Source organism: Chiloscyllium punctatum, chromosome 38 (assembly GCF_047496795.1).
Source record: "Chiloscyllium punctatum isolate Juve2018m chromosome 38, sChiPun1.3, whole genome shotgun sequence".
Classification (NCBI taxonomy): Eukaryota; Metazoa; Chordata; class Chondrichthyes; order Orectolobiformes; family Hemiscylliidae; genus Chiloscyllium; species Chiloscyllium punctatum.
The window spans coordinates 23,286,566-23,308,145 of record NC_092776.1 but is presented as its reverse complement, the minus strand read 5'-3'; the positions used below and the strand labels follow the sequence as shown (position 1 = coordinate 23,308,145).

Genomic DNA, 21,580 nt, shown 5'->3' with positions numbered 1-21,580 from the left:
AAAGGTCAGGAAGAAGATTGCAGGTTAGGAAGGTGGTGCTGAGTTCGAGGGTTGGGACTGAGACAAGGTGGGAGGAGGGGAAATGAGAAAACTGGAGAAATCTGAGTTCATCCCTTGTGGTTGGAGGGTTCCTTGGCGGAAGCTGAGGTGCTCTTCCTCCAGCTGTCGTGTTGCTATGGTCTGGCGATGGAGGAGTCCAAGGACCTGCATGTGCTTGGTGGAGTGGAAGGGGGAGTTGAAGTGTTCAGCCACAGGGTAGTTGGGTTGGTTGGTGCGGGTGTCCAGAGGTGTTCTCTGAAACATTCCGCAAGTAGGCGGCCTGTCTCCCCAATATAGAGGAGGCCACATCGGGTGCAGCGGATGCAGTAAATGATGTGCGTGGAGATTCAGGTGAATTTGTGGTGGATAGGGAAGGATCCCTTGGGCCTTGGAGGGAAGTAAGGGGCGGGCTGTGGGCGCAAGGTTTGCATTTCTTGCGGTTGCAGGGGAAGGTGCCGGGAGTGGAGGTTGGGTTGGTGGGGGGGTGTGGACCTGACGAGGGAATCACGGAGGGAGTGGTCTTTTCGGTACACTGATAGGGGAGGGGAGGGAAATATATCCCTGGGGTCCGTTTGGAGGTGGCGGAAATGACGACAGATGATACGATGTAACTGGAGGTTGGTGGGATGGTAGGTGAGGACCAGTGGGGTTCTGTTCTGGTGGCGATTGGAGGGGCGGGGCTCAAGGGCGGAGGAGCGGGAAGTGGAGGAGATGCAATGGAGAGCATCATCAATCACGTCTGGGGGGAAATTGCGGTCTTTGAAGAAGGAGGCCATCTGGGTTGTTCGGTATTGGAACTGGTCCTCCTGGGAGCAGATGCGGCAGAGACGAAGGAATTGCAAATATGGGATGGCAGGGGGCAGGGTGGGAAGAGGTGTAGTCTAGGTAGCTGTGGGAGTCCGTTGGTTTATAGTAAATGTCTGTGTTGATTCGATCGCCCAAGATAGAAATGGAGAGGTCCAGAAAGGGGAGGGAGGAGTCTGAGACAGTCCAGGTAAATTTGAGGTTGGGGTGGAAGGTGTTGGTAAAGTGGATGAACTGTTCAACCTCCTCGTGGGAGCACGAGGCAGCGCCGATACAGTCATCGATGTAGCAGAGGAAAAGGTTGGGGGGTGGTGCCAGTGTAGCTGCGGAAGATGGACTGTTCCACATATCCTACGAAGAGGCAGGCATAGCTGGGGCCCATGCGGGTGCCCATGGCTACTCCTTTGGTTTGGAGGAAGTGGGAGGATTGGAAAGAGAAGTTGTTCAGAGTGAGGACCAGTTCAGTCAGTTGAAGGAGGGTGTCAGCGGAAGGGTACTGGTTGGTACGGTGGAAAAGGAAGAAGCAGAGGGCTTTGAGTCCTTCGTGATGGGGGATGGAGGTGTATAGGGACTGGATATCCATGGTGAAGATAAGGCTTTGGAGACCGGGGAAGCGAAAATCATGGAGGAGGTGGAGGGCGTGGATGGTGTCCTGAACGTAGGTGTGGAGTTCTTGGACTAAGGGGGACAGGACCGTGTCGAGGTATGCAGAGATGAGTTCGGTGGGGCAGAAGAAGGCTGAGACATTCCACCAACCTCCATATACATCGTATCATCTGTCGTCATTTCCGCCAGCTCCAAACGGACCCCACCACCAGGGATATATTTCCCTCCCCTCCCCTATCAGCGTTCGGAAAAGACCACTCCCTCCATGACTCCCTCATCAGGTCCACACCCCCCCACCAACCCAACCTCCACTCCCGGCACCTTCCCCTGCAACCGCAAGAAATGCAAAACTTGCGCCCGCACCTCCCCCCTTATTTCCCTCCAAGGCCCCAAGGGATGTTTCCATATCCGCTACAAATTCACCTGCAACTCCACACACATCATTTACTGCATCTGCTGCACCTGATGTGGCCTCCTCTACATTGGGGAGACAGGCCGCCTACTTGCGGAACGTTTCAGAGAACACCTCTGGGACACCCGGACCAACCAACCCAACAACCCCGTGGCTCAACACTTCAACTCCCCCTCCCACTCCACCAAGGACATGCAGGTCCTTGGACTCCTCCATCGCCAGACCATAGCAACACGATGGTTGGAGGAAGAGCGCCTCATCTTCCACCAAGGAACCCTCCAACCACAAGGGATGAACTCAGATTTCTCCAGTTTCCTCATTTCCCCTCCCCCCACCTTGTCTCAGTCCCAACCCTCGAACTCAGCACCACCTTCCTAACCTGCAATCTTCTTCCTGACCTCTCCGCCCCCACCCCCACTCCGGCCTATCACCCTCACCTTAACCTCCTTCCACCTATCGCATTTCCAACACCCCTCCCCCAAGTCCCTCCTCCCTATCTTTTATCTTAGCCTGCTGGACACACTTTCCTCATTCCTGAAGAAGGGCTCATGACCGAAATGTCAATTCTCCTGCTCCTTGGATGCTGCCTGACCTGCTGTGCTTTTCCAGCAACACATTTTCAGCTCCTTTTGTATTTAACAAGGTTATCAACAGCTTGTGGTCAGTTTCAGTTTTGACTGGTAGGCCTAAAATGTGGTCATAGAATTTCTCACACACCCAATTCATTGTAAGCATCTCTTTCTTGATGACGACACACCTTTGCTCTGTGCCAGTAAGAGCTCAGAAATCATAGTAAGCTGGTCCCTGATCCCATCTAAATTACGGCTATTTTCATACCAGCAGATGATACATCATCACTATTATGGCTAGAAGTTCAAGATCATAATGTGCAAGGACCTCAGACAAGATGAGAATGCTTTTGTTTTGGTCATGTGAGCTCTGCTGAGGTTCATTCCAACCCTACACCTGATCTTGCTTCAAGATTATCTGAGAGGCTCACTGCCTTGGGCTGTTAGGCTCGGATTTTTTCCATCTTGTTCATCATTCCAATGAACCACAGGAATTCTATAACGCTCCTGCATGGTGACAAGACCATAACACCAGAAGACATTTGGCCCATCAAGTCTGCTCCACCATTCAAACATGGCTGAATATGTTTCTCAAGATTAGAATGGTGCTGAAAAAGCACAGCAGGAAAGGCAGCATCTGAAGAGCAGGAAAACTGACATTTCAGGCAAAAGCCCTTTTTGCCCGAAATTGCGATTTTCCTGCTCCTTGCATATTGCTTGACCTGCTATGCTTTTCCAGCACCACTCTAATTTTGACTCTAATCTCCAGCATCTGCAGTACTCACTTTCACCTGATATTTTTCTCAATCCTATTCTGCTGCCTTCTCCCCAAAGCTTTTGATCCACTCACCAATCAAGAACATTTATCTTTGTCTTAAATACACTCAATGATTTGGCCTCCACAGATTAACGCCCATCTAGCTGAACAAATTCCTCCTTATCTCTGTTCTAAACGGTCATCCCCTCACTCTGAAGCTATGCCCTCAGAGTCGTAGTCTCTTCTACTAATGGAAACAACTTCCCCACATCCACTCTATCCAGGTCTCTCAGTATTCCTGATGGTTTCTGTCTTCTGTGGATCTACCATAATTCCTATTGCCTGAACTACATTTGCTCAAAAATTTAAACCATTGGCATTGGGAATTCAAGTTTCGATTTACCATTCTGCAATTTTCTTTCAGATTGTCCTAATTCTGTTGTTATGTCGGTCTTTTAGAGAACTCCTGGATGAGAAAGTCATTCATGTGGCATCCATGTTGGACATCAACTGCTAAAAAATCTTGGGTGCAGACTACGTGTCAAAAGGCAGCCAGTTCAAACAAGGATGGCCATTGGGTGTTATAAACATAGCGTGAAGGTTAGAGTCCTCATCAAAATGAAATTGTGAGAACCTACTGTTTGAATTCAGTTTGCTGAAGACAGTACTAGGCTTAGCTAAGCTCTTGTGCACAGGCATCATTTGATGCCTCTCTCATTGGTCTTATTCAAACACGTTAATCAACTTAAATTCTACTGGATCCATTTAGTTGAGGAACTATGCTATTGTGGCGCACCACAGAATTGGCTGTGTGATTTCTGAAATAGGCTCTTTTGGTGCATTGCCTCAATTTCCTCCTCCACCTTGTTTCTAAGTGGATAGGAACTTCCTGGGTGTCAACAGCAGATAAGTATAGCATATGCCTTCCATGTGACATGATACACAATGTTGAGCTTCCCCAGTTGCTTTAAAAACTGTCAGAATTGTTGTCTAAACTCACTTAATAATTTCTGACTGACACATGCATCTCCTTTACAGTTGAGTTGAAGGGCTTTGCAAGTTCTCCTGCAGAGCAAAGGACATGGTTGGTTGCTGAAAACATTTGGCGTTTCAACAATTTCCAAGTTCTTGTATCTTAATGTTGGCTGCAGCTGGCCTTTGCCCTTGACGCTGGTTCTGAGGTGCACTGACAGAGGTTGTAGGATAAACCTCTCTAGCCACTGCAGATTGTCAGAACAGTAACTGCAAACCTGTTTGCATTCCTGATTAAGTGCTTTTACCCGAAACATCAATTTTCCTGCTCCTCGGATGCTACCTGACCTACTGTGCTTTTCCAGCACCACTCTAATCTTGACTCTGATCTCCAGCATCTGCAGTACTCACTTTCGCCCACTGCAAACCTTATGTCTACTGTGATGGGTTTACAGAAGCTGTTGACAGCCATATCTGAGTTACAGTACTGAGCACCCTTGTCTGTGACTGCCCAAGAGGAAAGATTTATCTGTACGAGATTGCCTTTAACAATGGTTTCTTTCTTAAAATGGGCTGCTGTATTGAAAGGGGTTTCTGCAGTGTGGGTGCAGCCTTCTTCCTGCCTATGAATGTTCTTGTAGTTTCAGGAAGCTTGTAAAATGGCATGTGGAGCCTTTTCTGCCCAGTTCCTGTTGGTTGCTTAATTGTTGTTTTGATTCTGCATCTACTTTCGCAACTTTGCTGTTGTTCAGCTTGTCTGGGACCCTGTGTTGTCCAGAAACTTTGTAGATGGGTTAGGACAGAATTCTTTGTTCACCCGAATCATAATTGGTCTCCCATAATGCGAGCTGTTTCAGCTAGTCCACAGGTTGAGTGACTTAATCTCAATGATATTTCTCTGTAGCATTGTACTGTCACTAGGTTTTACTTCATGTACTTCATATCAGTCATCTCTATTCTGTGGGCCTGTCACACAACATTTTTTAGATTAGATTACTTACAGCGTGGAAACAGGCCCTTCGGCCCAACAAGTCCACACCAATCCACTGAAGCGCAACCCACCCAGACCCATTCCCCTACATTTACCTCTTCACCTAACACTATGGGTAATTTAGCATGGCCAATTCACCTAACCTGCACATCTTTGTGTCTGAGGGAGGAAACCGGAGCAGGGAGACACAGGGAGAATGTGCAAACTCCACACAGACAGTCGCCTGAGGTGGGAATTGAACCCGGGTCTCTGGCGCTGTGAGGCAGCAGTGCTAACCACTGTGCCACCGTGCTGCCTTCTACAACTTCAACATGACCACCTTGCTCCTCTATACTTTTGTATTTGTAATTGTACAGTACAGGCCATAGGGGTCAGCTGGATGACTCCTGTCCACTCTTATCACATGCCTGAATGTTTCAGTACAATGTGCGCCAACGCAGGCAATTTAATGAAAGCTGCTGAAACAGGAGACATTAAGAGGGACCACATATACATGTACTGCAGGTGTGGATGAATTGAATCTTAGCACTATGACTTGACAGGTGAATTAAACAGCCAGTGGCAAGGCACTGAAGTAGTGAATGTGCATAAATGTGGTAGGAAGCCAGTTAAAACTATTAAGAAGATAATTCAGAGGCTTTTGCAAGCTGCTGAATGCCATTAAAGGCTCAATTTGGAGTTCACAAGTAGAAACAAGAGGCCACCAGATCCTCAACCAGTGAAATCTGGTGAGAGTGACTTGATGCCTGGAAGATTTACCATCTACAGGCAGAGGGAGTTTGGAAAATTACAGGTTTTGTGGCAAACACTAGAGGGTGAGTGGCTGATAGTACAGGCTGAGGGGCAAACACAGAAGGGTGAGGGACTGATAGTACAGACTGAGGGGCCAACATAGGAAGATGAGGGGCTGATAGTATAGGCTGAGGGGCAAACACAGGAGGGTGAGGTACAAAGACAGGAACACTTTTCACAATCAATTAACTTCTCCAAGTGCTTTACTGCGAATGAAGTACTGCCAATGTAGGAAATACGGCCGCCAATCTGTGCACAGGAATCTCTCAGAAACAATAATCACCTATTTTTTTGATGTTGATTGAGCAATACATATTTTATAAATAAAACACCTGTGATAACTGTGCTTTGCTTTGAAATAGTGGGATGGGGTCTTTAACATCTACCCGAGCAGGCAGATACGGTATCATTATAGTCCTGGGGTGGAACTTGAATGCATGATCTCCAGATTCTGTGGCAAGGTTATTTTATCAGCTGAGGCCTTTGTCAATCTAAGCACAAATACTATTTCCCACACAGTGACCACAAGCAACGACCCAATTCCAGATAAAAATGCAGGCTTGATGATGTTTGTCACCAATGTTACATTGTCGACAGGAAATCTGGTGTTTTGAGGTTTATGTAAAACAAATTGCCTCATAGATTTGCCAACATAATACATGTAGAAATACTGTGAAGGCAAATCAAAGGATTGTCACATCTGCTTCCAAATTGTTAGTATAATAACAGATCAGAGTGATGAGTTCATCAACTTTGAATTTTTTTGGAGAAAATAGGATTAAAAAAAAACACACAAGGTACCAAGTGCTGTGGAAGCATTTTAGACTATCTGAAAAATCCACACATTTTTTAGGTAGTTCAAAGCTTGAACATTATTGAAAAGAGAAACATGTTGCCAAACCTCGACATCTTGCAATCATCAAGACAAACACAAGAATGGCAAGCTTCAGATGATCACAATAATTCATACTCGAGGTGCAAAGGATGCTGATTTATTGGCAAGTCAGCTCTGGTTAACAAAGGCATTGTAATGGGGAAAGCAACAAAGAACTTTAGGCTCACCAAGCTCTGGTTTGTTTAAAATAAAAGGTGCAAGGCTTGAACAGATTCCTTCTATTTGTGGAGAACAGATCCATATGTGTGAATATATGTCATTTTTGGATGAATTAGCCAAATTCTGAACTCAACTGAAGATCTTAAATTGCAGCTATTAGCACATTGAATTACCAGGGAGCTTAGAAAGCAACACATCAAAAATAACTCAATAGTATGGATTTCTCTGAAATGATTACAACATGATGAATAGTTTTATATACATATATAGGTGGGAATTTGAATCACAATTAACAACTTTTTATTGGGTACTGATATCTCAAGGAATAGTTCTCATAGGAAATGGTAACTCTTCCTTCATGATTCCAGACTTGCCAGTCAGAATGATAGCCCCCATTGAACATTGGGAAAATGATTCTGAAAGAGAGCCATATTGGACTCGAAATGTTAACTCTGTGTCTGGATGCTGCCAAATCTGCTAACTATTTCCAGGATGCATTGAACTGGCAACAGAGCCGCCCATGTCACACTGCCTCATCGAGCTTGCAACTTGGAGTGTGAAGCTGCCTAGCTGCCCTTGCCTACACCCTGCGTGAAGCCTGAATTACAATATTGCATCTATTAGAAAGCCATAGAATATTATTGTGACTAAAGCAGCAATCAATCCACAATCAACTTGTCTAGTACCACAAATGGTGAACAAACAATTCAGCGTGCAACTACAATTAACTCACAAAATACCACTCCAATTGAAAGAGCAATTAATCGACAATTTAAGCATAAAGATTGATTTCTAACAATTTTACTACAAATTACAATTGAGGTTAATAATTAAAGTAGCAATGTATGGCATTATAAATTACTGTTGAGGTTAAGTACAAAAAACACCACAGCCTAAGGGAGGAAGATAGATGCATAAAGCAACTCCAGAGATCAGTACAAATGCAGCAACGTCAGACCCCATGTGCCAAAGAGCAGGACTCAAGGAAAGCAGACAGCAATACAGCTTCAGAGTCCAGACTTGGTAAAGCAATGTGCTTCAAATGTCTCACTTGAGGTTTCTTCTGCGTGGCTGCCTATACATAGAAGTATTTATTCAATATCGTGAGGTTTCAGAGTTCGCTTACAAAGTTGTGAGAAAAGGCTTCATTTTACTTGGGAATCATATCTCTCATGATAAAGAGCATGTACTTTATCAGATTCTTGCCTTTGACACAAGGGCAATGGAAAAATAAACCTTCATTGCCATTCTGTATCTGAATATGAATTTGGTGCAGATGTACATATCTTCAGCAGAGACACTGAAATGCTCCAACAACAGATTTCTGACAATCACACTTTAAGCAGGATTATCCCTGACTGCTTGCACATAACTTTTGGCATATAAACAGCTGGAGTTATTTAAATTTGACAATATTCTATTGTATGCAAAATTGGAAATGTATCCCAACCAAAAAATCTGCAATCATGTCCAACAAAGCAAATCTGTTTTTCACTCTGATAACAATGAATCATCTCAAAGAAGAATAAAACTCTCCAGTCATGCTCTTCTGGTACATCTACTCGACCAAGTGGAAAACTACTTCGGTATCTCCTGAGCACGAAGTGCAAGACAAATCCAATCTAGCCAAGTATCTCACCAGCAGCCCACTCCCAAACAACAGCAGTGATAGAATATTTGCTCAGCATTTACCTGCTCAGTGATTTACAGTTCGGGTTCTGCCAGAGCTGATTACAGTCTTTCTCCAAACATGGAAATGAATTTCACAAGTGAGGTGAGAGCTCCTTCAGCATCAAGGCAGAATTGACTGAGTGTGCCATGAAGGAGCCCCAGCAAAACTGAAGTCAGTGAGAATCAGTGGGAAATCTCTATACTGATTGTTGTTGGAAACCAATCATCTCAGCTCAGGCGTATCAGTGCAGGAGTTCCTCAGGAAATGTCCTGGTCCTAAACATGTTCAGCTGATTCATCAATGACCTTCCCTCCATCATATGGTCAAATGGAGAGAAAAATCAAACCAAAACTTATTTAAGAATAGTAACTTCATAAGATTAATATTACTTGCCTGCTTAAATAAACAAGAATTGGGGCAATTCAAGTACAATTAAACCAACATGATCATTTTGTAGTATACCTGATTCTGGTCAATAATACACAGAAGTTGAATACATTCCAGTTGTCACTCCTTGCAATATTAATTCTAATCGTACCAATAACTTGAATCTTACTACATCAAGACATTCAATTTATTAATCATGTTAAATTGAAGTTGTTTCACCTCTACCTATTCCACACATTTTAACGCCAATGGATTATAAACAGCATTTGCAGTCTTGACAGAGACTATAGAGAAAGTCAGGATGTATAGACTAGTACATGAGATACCCTAAGTTAAAAGCATACAAACTTTCTCCAACTGATCAAATTGACTTTGGAACTACATCTGCAAGAAACAAAATGCTGCAACAACAGCCTAACAAATTATTGCAATATACGATGAATGTGAAACACATCTCATTTGAGTCCTGGTTGAGTTTGTTGAAGAACAAATCTCACACTGGCTGAGAATTGCATGATAAAACAGTGCTACCTTGTGGTATTCTTCTTGTTTTGCTTTATTTCTTCATATTAAACTATCCATTCAGATATGACAAAAAATAAAATTATGGCAAAGTAAAATTGTTTACATTTTGTAAATACAGCCCCATGAATACAAAAAAGCCAAAACATTGAAATAGCTACACTGATGGCAAGATTATTTTTAATCTTTTCATTTACTCTTAATTAAAAATGCTGTAAACTGGAAGGCTAATTAATGCCATGTCGACAAAATGGGTCACTCTGAGAAGTTTCTTTATTATTAGTCTTTACATAATGGAAAACATCACAGATAATTAGATACTGTATTAAGAAAGACAAAAATAGCTTGGAATTCGCTCCCATCTATTTCTCAGTATTTATTTTCTCAGTATTAACATTTTGGGTGTGTGTTCTTTGTCAGAATGGAGATTGCAGATATTTTTGTTTGTATTTGTAGGTATGTAGTCTTTTTATTCTATTAGATTATTGACAGGCTACCTTGACAGAGTATTAATAATATCAGGTAAGAAATGGATTTTTCAATTGATCTCTGGGCTAATCAATAATAACATAACCAGGTCACATCAGAACAGTGGGCCACATTCTGTGCTCTCTGGATAACTGTCTTTTCAGACCACAAGGATGTGTTACATTGTGGAATATGAGCCATTCAACAGATACACGATGGAATACAAAACACTTCACAATAATGAGTAATGTGCAGGATCTCTATTTTTCTTCACTTAATATATAATTTACTGATTAAAAAAAAGTCTTATGAGGAAATAAAAGTGTCTCACGTATCAGGAGGAATGAAGCATTCAGTGGGCTTCTGATGAACAGTTCTATTGTTAATGGAATACAACAGAAGCTTTGTACCTGAACTAAGTCGTGAATTTGTAGCATTCCGTGGTTATACAATTGCCAATTCCATCAACCAATCTGAGTCTTAATTGATGGCAGTGATTTCAATGTAAAATGTATGGTTTGAATTAAAACTGAAGTAAAACTTTGATGTCTTTGTATTTGAGAAACTGCATCATTTTAATTACGAAAAAAATGCCTCAGCCTTTAAGTTATAATGATGTAGAGATAATAATGCACAGTATTACACCCACCTGAAGACCCTATTCCTCATCTTAGCAAAGTTCATTGGGCCAGAATGAATCTCTTATTACTTCAGTATTGGTATGAATCAATGCTACGGGGTTTGTAATATAGGTGGCCTATTCCTATATGACTGGATTTTTCCAACAGGTAAAGACTCTCACATCCATGACCAAAAGCATGGTACTTTACTAACAGAGATGACCAACACTGAAAAAGAGGATATCTCCATTTGAGGGCCCACAAAGAAAAGGTATTTTTTTAACATTTGACAGTCTGCTACAATACAATAGGGATGCATATGTTAATCATAAGATGATGTAACACTGACATCAGCAGTCACATGCTATCGAGACTCTGAGAAAGAGAGGATGGAATGACCTATACGAGCGAGCTGTACTACAGAGATCAGAATTATATGTAATCGTGCGTAAATCGAAGAGTTTTCTGGAATTCCCGAGAGTTAGACAATGGTCATCCTCAGGTAGTGTGGAGACACTGCAATCTGAGGGAGCAGTCTCTCAGCAATACAGAACTGATCACAAAGTCCCAAACCTCGTGAAACATGGACTGTTGAACTAAAGGTTGTATTAGTAAAGATGGATGAAGTCATCTGCAACATTGTCTGCATAGCTGGAGAGATTCTCATCTCTACAATTCCAGGAGTATTTAAAACAAACTTTAAATTATTTTCCAATTTGGAAAAAATGTGATAGGCAAAATCATGACTCTCAGACAGGAGTTTCATATTAGAAAGTTCTACCTGTTATCAAAGAAGCAGAGAATGTGGGGAAACTTCACATTGCAAGAATTACTCATGGGAGTCTCTCTTTGACAATCATCCTTTATCATTGTTGTCTATTTGTGCTATGGTCAGTGTAATTCCACATTCATTATGCTTATGCTGAACGTTCCAGGAGGTTTTATACTGGAATGGGAAAGCCTGCTGACTGAAGCTTTTCTCAGCTTTAGGTTTTACAATTGCATATTTAAAAATCACAACAGAATATGAGATAACTGCTTCGGTTCAGTACCTGACTTGTTCTTGTTATTTCGACTTTTCACAAAGCAATGTATGGTCTCAACATTTGTTGTATGAAGCCAATTGAAAAGAAGTTTGAGAACAATACAAGATGTAATATCTGTTCATTACCAGAGCATTTCAAGCAATTGGTGATGATCAATTAATTGTCAGATTATTTACAATAATTAAAATAAATTAAAATAATATTGAAAGATGTCAAAGTCACCCTATTGAAATGGACATCCCACAAACAGCTGTACAATCAATGAACAATCAACCTTAGAAACTTGCCTTGTAGCATAAATAGACTGCTTTATCAGCCGATGACATGGTCCTGTCACAATTCTATTTTCAATTTAGCTGTGCAGTGTAAATCAGGCATGATAAACAACATCACTTTGATAAAATAACCTATTTACTAATTAATTACAAAAACTCCTAGTAGACTATACATAGAAATTCCTTAAGTCAAATAAATTAATGATACAAATTAGCTTGTATTAAACAAAGCATAAGTTTAGATGTTATATTTGACTTGGCAAACTTCAGAAACTAATTGAATGGAAGGGAAAATAGCACAGCAGGTGGTAAAAGTTCAACTGCAAAGCTGTTATAAATTAGTAACTTTTTAAACAACATATTGTAATGTTTTGAAAGCTCTCAGATTTATTCTAACAGAATATATAAATTTGACAGAACCCAGTTGGGAATTATGTGAGGAACATGTCCAGTCTATTCATAATGTCTTATGAGACAAATAGTCCCTACCTCCAAGACCTTTCCAGTGATGAATTTGTCACAGTCTTCGCATTTCACACCAAATAGACTCTGATAATCCTTTTCACAATAGGGAGCACCATCCCTATCAGAGGTTGTGAGTAAAATGAAGAAACACAATGTTGTAAATTACTGCAAAAGTTTATAAATAAAGTCGGACAGCTTTGCTCTTGTAAACAGAATTAGATTTAGTACCTGATACAAAAGGTTAACTCTGATGTCTTAAATATCAATACCATCAATTCCAACAAGACATATTTACAAGTGCTAACAGAAGATTAATATTAACAGAAGATTAATATTAAGAAATGAAACTCAATTGCAGTACAGTGTTACTTAACAAACCATTTTTAAACAATAAAATGAATTTAATCATGCTTAAAAGTTTTCACAAGATAAATATGGATAAGGAAACTCATTTGCCCATATATGCTCCAAATGTCTCAAAAGATTTTTGCTTCATGACCTCACTTGGAGTCCCAGTGTAGGTGCTGGCTGTTCCTTGCCTCAGGGCTCAGTGTACACAGGTGTGGTCAGCAAATTCACTACTGAACACCAGGAAACATTCACGAATCTCTGAGCTAATGGGAAGCCAATCAGCTGTAAATGCAAAAAGAAATCGCCAATGATTGGGGAAGATAAGCGGCTACATGAGCGTGTCTCTGGGTTTGTTGTCAGCTCCAGCCTCAGGGTAGGTTATCATTTATTGACCAAGGGATTTGAGGATAAGAGAAAGGAAGGGTTGGTAGTGGAAGAAGGGAACTGTGCGGATGGACGGGGAGGACGTCCACAGGGTGCTCCAAAAGGAAAACAGAAGAAGATGGTTGAACAGAAGGAGGAAAAGGTTGCAAGGGTGCAGACAGATGGCTGTAGATGAAAAAAGATGGGAGGAAGAGGATGCAGTGGAGAGGTAATAAGACTCCAAAGGAGTCAGGACTGTTTTTAACCTGTCACCAAAAGAATACTCAGCTAATGCAGAGCCAGGAAAACTGAAATCACTGAAGTAAACAAATGTGAAATCTCAAACTCAATGTTAAGTAAGTTCAGGAGCTACAATATGGGGAAAATGTTGTGGATACTTTTGTACTTAATACTGAATTGATCTGGGATTTAGATCTGGGATAATGATCAGAGAGGGTGGCACAGTGGCACAGTGGTTAGCACTTCTGCCTCACAGTGCCAGAGACCGGGGTTCAATTCCCACCTCAGATGTGGAGTTTGTACGTTGTCTGCGTGGGTTTCCTCCGGGTGCTCCGGTTTCCTCCCACAGTCCAAAGATGTGCCAGTCAGATAAATTGGCCATGCTAAATTGACCATAGTGTTAGGTAAGGGGTAAATGTAGGGGTATGGGTGGGTTGCGCTTCAGTGGGGCGGTGTAGACTTGTTGGGCGAAGGGCCTGTTTCCACACTGTAAGTAATCTAATCTATACAATAAAAATTGCAACCATTGCCTGGTTAAAATTTTCCAGCTTAACACATTTGTGTTGAAATACACTAGGTGTGGCCTCACCACTCTGTGTTCGACATATTTAGGGTAAATGTTTTTTATCGTGAAGAACTGTGTGTCAGTTATTTTGAAACATCAATTTGTGTTGCTAAATTATGCCTATTGTCTTGCTCCAATTTAAATACTACATTTTCTAGGAAATTAATGCCTTTGTTGTGTCAAGTGATTTACTAGGAGAGCTTGTAATACTGCAATATTCATTTTTATTTTTAACCTTACAACAACATCTCCAATACTAGTTCCCCTTTCACTTCCAGAATAAAACTGTTCAAGTTAGAAGCCAACAAAGCTGAAAATAAAGAAACATAGTCTTTGGATAGCATCTCAACACAACAGAGTTATCACTCACTTGCTGATGTACTCCCCAGTAAGAACGTTCCCACAGGCCTTACACTTGAAACAACCCAGGTGCCACTGTCTCTCAAGAGCCAGTAGAGCTTGTCCATTTTTAATGTCTCTGCCACAGCCCGCACAATCTGAAAAAAAAAGGGATTTTGTGAGAAGTCAATTTAAATGGTTCAAGTATGATTTTTATGCAGATGTCTCGACCACATATTAAATCATCTTAGTTAAGCATCAAAGTTCCTGTATAAATCACCTCAATGCTAAAGAATGGGAACAGTCCCTATATCAATGCCTAACAGTTCATAATTTATGAGCATTATTTTTACGCAGGGTTAACTATTTATTTTAAAATATAATCACAGTACATACAGGAATGTGGGACCAGCCTGAACGACACTATTTGGAACACGTAACTGTACAATTGCCTGCACATTTCAGGCCACAGCAACCGATTAAATAGTGATTACACAAACTGAGAATCTCAAAAATGTTTCAACAGTGTGAACTGCTTGAATACCTGCACACAATGATTGAGTTAGCTACGTTCTATCTCCAATCTGCCTTTCCTCTCCAACAGGTTTCTCCTCCTGCCACAGCAAGTGCAATAATTACCTAGTTAAAATGTTCCAGCTTTGCACATTTGTGATAGAAACATACTAGCCATGACCTCATCACTCTGCGAAAGATGTGAATGTCCCTTCTTCATGTCGAGGTGTGTGTCAGTGATTTTGAAAAACAAACTTTTGTTGTTCCTCCTGCCACAATTCCAAAACAACCCTTATCAAAGTCCCAAATGATTGTTTTGTGTTACTATGACAAAGGTCACCTTTCCCTTGACATGCCTGTTTGCACTGAGTGATCACATGAACCCCAGCAATGTATTTCCATTGTTGTCCAGCTGCTCTCCTAGTTCCAATTTTTATTGACCTAATGGTAACCAGAAAGCCACTTGCAATGGTTTCTCTGCCTGCACCCACATCAGTACCTCTGTTTTTCCCCAGGGGTTAATCCTTGTCCTCCAGCATTTCTCATCTACGTGCTACTCTCTGGTGACATCATGCAAAGGCATAGCATTAGTGTTCACATGGCCATACACGATATACAGTTCTATCCCACCATCACTTCTCTAAACTTCGCCACTGTTTGTCAATTTTGAAATTGCTTTTGCAACATCCACTACAGAATAAGTAGTAATTTCCTCCAATTAAATATTTGGAAGTCTGCAGCCACTGTTTTTGGTCCCCGCTCCAAACTCCATTCCAGAGCAACAGACTCCATCTTTTCCTGGCGAGGACTATTCTGTGTTATCTTTAATCCTGTGATGAGATTCTGACCTAGCATTCATGGTCTCCCTATGACTGCCTATTTCAATCTCCATAACAAGGGGGAGGTGATGAAAGTGGTATTATTGCCAGAATATTAATCAGGAAATCAGCTAATATTCTGGGAAATGCCGTAAATTAAATGTAAGAGCCAATCTATCAACACCAATATTAGTGTTACTGACAGATTTTGCATATTAAAACAAATATCTCTCCCTATTTTTACTCAATCAGATTGATTTTTTTTCATTTTGTTTAAATAGTGGGAGCATATTTCCCAACCTCCACTGCTTCACAACTCTGGAATTGTAAGGCCTTCCGTAAGACTAGTAAAGATAACCCAGAATTAAGGTTTATTTCACACATTCATAGCTATGCGGCAATACTTTGCAATATGAAGATGGACAAGGAAGATCCAATAGATGTAGTGTACCTGGACTTTCAGAAAGCTTTTGATAAAGTCCCACATAGGAGGTCAGTGAGCAAAGTTAGGGCGCATGGTATTGGGGACAAAGTACTAACTTGGATTGAAAGTTGGTTGGCTGATAGGAAACAAAGAGTAGTGATAAACGGCTCCATTTCCGAATGGCAGGCAGTGACCAGTGGGGTACCGCAGGGATCAGTCCTGGGACCGCAGCTTTTTACAATATATATTAATGATATAGAAGATGGTATTAGTAATAACATTAGCAAATTTGCTGATGATACTAAGCTGGGTGGCAGATGTTAGGAAGATGTTAGGAGATTACAGGGTGACCTGGACAAGTAAGGTGAGTGGTCAGATGCATGGCAGATGCAGTTTAATGTGGATAGATGTATGGTTATCCACTTTGGTGGCAAGAACAGGAAGGCAGATTACTACCTAAATGGAGTCAAGTTAGGTAAAGGGGCAGTACAGAGAGATCTGGGTGTTCTTGTACACCAGTCAATGAAGGTAAGCATGCAGGTACAGCAGGTAGTGAAGAAGGCTAATAGCATGCTGGCCTTCATAACAAGAAGGATTGAGTATAGAAGCAAAGAGGTTCTTCTGCAGCTGTACAGGGCCCTGTGGGGTACTGTGTGCAGTTCTGGTCTCCAAATTTGAGGAAAGACATTCTGGCTATTGAGGGAGTGCAGCGTAGGTTCACGAGGTCAATTCCTGGAATGGTGGGATTACCTTACGCTGAAAGACTGGAGCGACTGGGCTTGTTATACCCTTGAGTTTAGAAGACTGAGAAGGGATCTGATTGAGACATATAAGATTATTAAAGGATTGGACACTCTGGCAGCAGGAAACATGTTTCCGCTGATGGGTGAGTGCCGAACCAGAGGACACAGCTTAAAAATAAGGGATAGACCATTTAGGACAGAGATGAGGAGAAACTTCTTCACCCAGAGAATGGTGGTGTGTGGAATGCTCTGCCCCAGAGGGCAGTGGAGGCCTAGTTTCTGGATTCATTTAAGAAAGATTCTGGATTAGTGGTGCTGGAAGAGCACAGCAGTTCAGGCAGCATCCAAGGAGCAGCGAAATCAACATTTCGGGCAAAAGCCCTTCATCATAAACGTTGATTTCGCTGCTCCTTGGATGCTGCCTGAACTGCTGTGCTCTTCCAGCACCACTAATCCAGAATCTGGCTTCCAGCATCTGCAGTCATTGTTTTTACCTCATTTAAGAAAGAGTTGGATAGAGCTCTCAAGGATTGTGGAATCAAGGGTTATGGAGATAAGGCAGGAACAGGATACTGATTGAGGATGATCAGCCATGATCATATTGAATGGTGGTGCAGGCCCGAAGGGCAGAATGGCCTACTCCTACACCTATTGTCTATTGTCTATACAGGCATACCTACAAACATACAAGGAGAGATGGAATTGGAAAGGATAAAGAGATCATTCCGTTACTAACAAGTACAAAAACACAAGCGGGATACTAGTTTAACAATGTCCTTGTTTTTACAAATCTCCAAACTAGAGTTAGCAGCCAAACATTCTGAAGAGTTTCTGGTAGGTCATTCGAAGTCAGGACACGCGATTATAGCAGTCATCTTAGTAGAGCTGTTATAATGTGTTTTAAAACAATCACAATATATAAATTTATATTAAAATTGTTTTTACCACATTTGTTGTATGAATAATTGTATGCATGAACATGTATGCAAGAGCAAACATATAGGTGTTTGGAGGCATCTGTATATGTGAGTCTACCTTTGAGGATGGAATGTATTCAAATCTCAGCAGTGTGGCTTTTTGGAGTAAGCAGCAGAGCTGAATAGCAGATATCAGAGACAGATATCAGATTTCAAACCTCTGAAGAATGAAAGAATTAGCTTCCTTTGAAGATTAGAGACCCTGTCCCTGGCATTGCTACACAAATGGCTTTATAAAAATACAGATTTTTAAAAAAAATGTACATTCCAACAAACATAGCTCCAAGATTATAATTCATCTCAAGTGGGCAGTATGAAATACGTATAAATTAAATGTCATGTTTAGATTGGATTAGTCTGTATTTATTTTGAGCAGTAATAGGTTCATTTGTGCATTGTCTTGCCAAACTGATGAAAAGCTGGATAATTTAAAAAATGAGCCAAGAAGTTGAGTTCAGCAAATACTGAAACCCCATTCTAGCTCTGGTAAAACAGAAAGCATTTATCTCATTCATTAGAAGCCACCAAATTGTACTTTTACAATTTGTTCCTTTCTTCTTTGATTATAAACATTTTCCTTTCAATACTCTGCTAATTAAACAGCTTCACTTCCCATCATATGGTTCAATCACTTACCCAGGGATAATTGTCTCTAAGTGATTTAGTGAGGAAAGACTCATGGAGAAAATTGGAAGAAAAAGTGTAAAGATTTTTTGACCCAAACCTCAGAGCTGCGTAGTAATTTACCAATACACAATGCCATGGAGTGGATTTGTGAGTTGACGTGATAAGCAAGAGACTCCCTAAATCATTCTGGGTTCTGAAAGAGGGGCTACATCAGAGAGAAATGCTTAAAGAGAATAAATAAAGACTATACTAAATGCAGGTGAAAAATATTGAAACAAATAGTCTGATTTACATCCATGTGAGTAATGTTTGAACTAACTTAATTTTAAATAATGTCTTTTTGTTTGCCTTTTGCCATTTGCCATTTTTGGCAGAATAGTGTGTCATTAAAAATGCAGTCAATTGAATTTTGAGTGACAGTTACTGCTTTATCAGTTTAAGTGCTTTGATGTAGGATTCAACTTAATTGACAAACACACTATATACATTAAAGTGCAGGATAATTTAGGAAATAGCTTTCTGAATCATTGATATGGAATTTTAATGGTATCCGTCAAATAGACATTTGTATTATTTTAAGTTAGCAAATATCTGAATCCCATATACATCTTGTGAGATCCTTTAACATCACTTGGCTTTGATCACCATCCTAGCATCTGTGAATGCAGCACAAAAAAGGAAAGCACAAATCAAGATTTAATAAATCAGGGCTTCCCAAAGTGGGGGGTCAGGACCCCAAATGGGGTCACAAGATCCAATTTTGGGGTGGTGATTTCTGTGCAACAATCACTGAATGTAGACTTCCCCTCTTGACTTGACTGAGGACCACTGACAAATTTTCTGCCTTTATACCTGTGTGAAATGGCACATCAGTACAGCAGTAATATGAGCCGGATATTGCTGACTGACAGGCAAAACACAAAAGTCGACTTTCCTACTCTTCAGATGCTGCCTGACCTGCTCTGCTTTTCCAAAGCCATACTTTTCAACTCTGACTCTCCAGCACCTGCAGTCCTCACTTTCTCCCAGACACAAAAAGGCAATAGAAGCCAATACAAGGCAGGGATACTGTATACAGCAGGTAGGCACATAGTGAGTGAGCACATTGACACCAAGCAAACAGATGAGAGAAGCAGTCTGGTCCAGTTCTGTTCAGGAGCTAGGTATGGAAAAAGAAATTTCTGGAGAAACTCAGCAGATCTGGCAGCATCTGTGGAGAAAAAGTAGAGTTAATCTTCTTTAGAACTGGATATGTGTCTATAATTGCAGTATCCTTGCTATAGCGTAACAATGATAGCTGTGGTTGCACCATGAGCTGCAGCTCTGAAGTGCAGAAGTGTCCTGTAATGTGGGATGCGGATACATGTTGGTGGTATCCATGGAGTCCACTCTCCAATATGGAGCCCCTTTAAGCAGCCAAAGTCAGCAGTACCTTCTCTGACCCTCCACGTTGAGAAATCTCAGCATTAAGTTTGCTTGCACCAGTTGGTATGAAAGAAATCTCCATACTAGTAAGGGGAGATGTACAGTTAATAAGGTCATTAAAAACAACAATCCCCAGTACTAGGTAACTTCCACTGCCTAGTGAGAATCATATCTCTACACATGGAACTTAGTTAAAAGATGCAGCGAATTACTCCCAATTTCAAGAGGCCTCACAGGACATCTCACATGATTCTGTTAAATTTTTGCACCATAGCCCATATTGTTCAGTCCCCTGTAACGTTCGGCTTCAAGATTATCCCTGCAATGTAAAGACCTTTGATTAATTAGCCTATGAATCAATAGTTATGATTATGATGATACATTATTTGGAAAAACAGTGAAGACTTTTTATTCACTTTTTAAAAAATTCTATGCATGTTGCCACAGGCATGACTGGCTTCAACTGCTTCAATGAATTGCAACATTAGTATATCAGCCATGGATTCAATGCAGTCAATGCATTGACATTCAACCAGGAACACCATCCGGAACAATAGGCAATGCTGGGACTACATCCAATCCCAGTGAAGAACAGCCAAGTTCTATCTGGAAGGTAGATATTGGAGGGGGTGTTCTTTTAATTACAGCGTGGTCAGTGGAGCAAAGGATGGGGTTTGAGGTACAAGCATGCAGAGAGTCTTCAGTGAGCGGTAATGAGGAGGGAACCCCTGAACGCGGCAGATTCCTGGTTGCCCCAATTGGGAAATAGATCTTGTCAGCACTCACTTTTCTGTCTCAAGTTCGAGCAGGGGCTTTTCTCCCACCTCCTTGCACCAGCCTCAAAATGGAAAGCAGCCCTTTAAGGGCCTCAGCTGAGGTTAGAATGAGTAAGCCATCACAGGCCTGGTCTGTCCACCCTCATCCTGCCCCCCCTATAGAGTTGCATCCATTCCTTCATAGAATTGTGGACCGATCAGGCTCAGACAGGGCTGTGGTGGAAAGATCAGGGAGGTGTAATTTTATAGGCAGCCTGCAAAACTGCCCAGCAAGAGACTTTACAAATTCTGTCCTTGAGAAAGCAGCGGAAAAAAAAATTGGAGCAAAGTGCAGCACGGTGGCACAGTGGTTAGCACTGCTGCCTCACAGCGCCGGAGACCCGGGTTCATTTCCCGCCTCAGGCGACTGACTGTGTGGAGTTTGCACGTTCTCCCCGTGTCTGCGTGGGTTTCCTCCGGGTGCTCCGGTTTCCTCCCACAGTCCAAAGATGTGCAGGTCAGGTGAATTGGCCATGCTAAATTGCCCCAAGTGTGAGGTAAGGGGTAGATGTAGATGTAGGGGTATGGGTGGGTTACGCTTCGGCGGGGCGGTGTGGACTTGTTGGGCTGAAAGGCCTGTTTCCACACTGTAAGTAATCTAATCTAAAAAAAACCTTTCTGAAGTTCCACAAGACTTTGTTCACAGAATGTTGTGCCTCAGAAACCAAGACAGCTTAGTTTGACAATTAAGGCAGTGTTGTGGATTAGAATTCAAAAGGTCACAAGCATAAACTAAATTGACAAGAAATAATTCTGAAAATGCCAGTGATTGATTCCTATATTGGATGTGCTAATTTAGTTTCTGCCGTAACCAGCAACCTACATCAAATGATCTAAATTGTACCCATTCAATCTCTCTGCTGCCACCTTAGACCAGATGTGTCCTAAACACATTCTCCAATTGCAAGAGGTGAGGACTGGTCGAGTGC

General features: G+C 41.5%; 1 protein-coding gene across 1 annotated transcript in view; it reads right to left on the bottom strand.

Annotated features, from left to right (window-relative positions):
• Positions 1 to 21,580, bottom strand: part of ablim1b (actin binding LIM protein 1b) — a 254,903-nt gene that overhangs the window by 120,132 nt on the left and 113,191 nt on the right. The window contains exons 5-6 of the mRNA XM_072557362.1: positions 14,341 to 14,467; positions 12,476 to 12,569 (exon numbers count right to left, since the gene is read on the bottom strand). Of these exons, the coding sequence (XP_072413463.1) occupies positions 12,476 to 12,569; positions 14,341 to 14,467 (221 nt within the window). The remainder of the gene's footprint in view (positions 1 to 12,475; positions 12,570 to 14,340; positions 14,468 to 21,580) is intronic.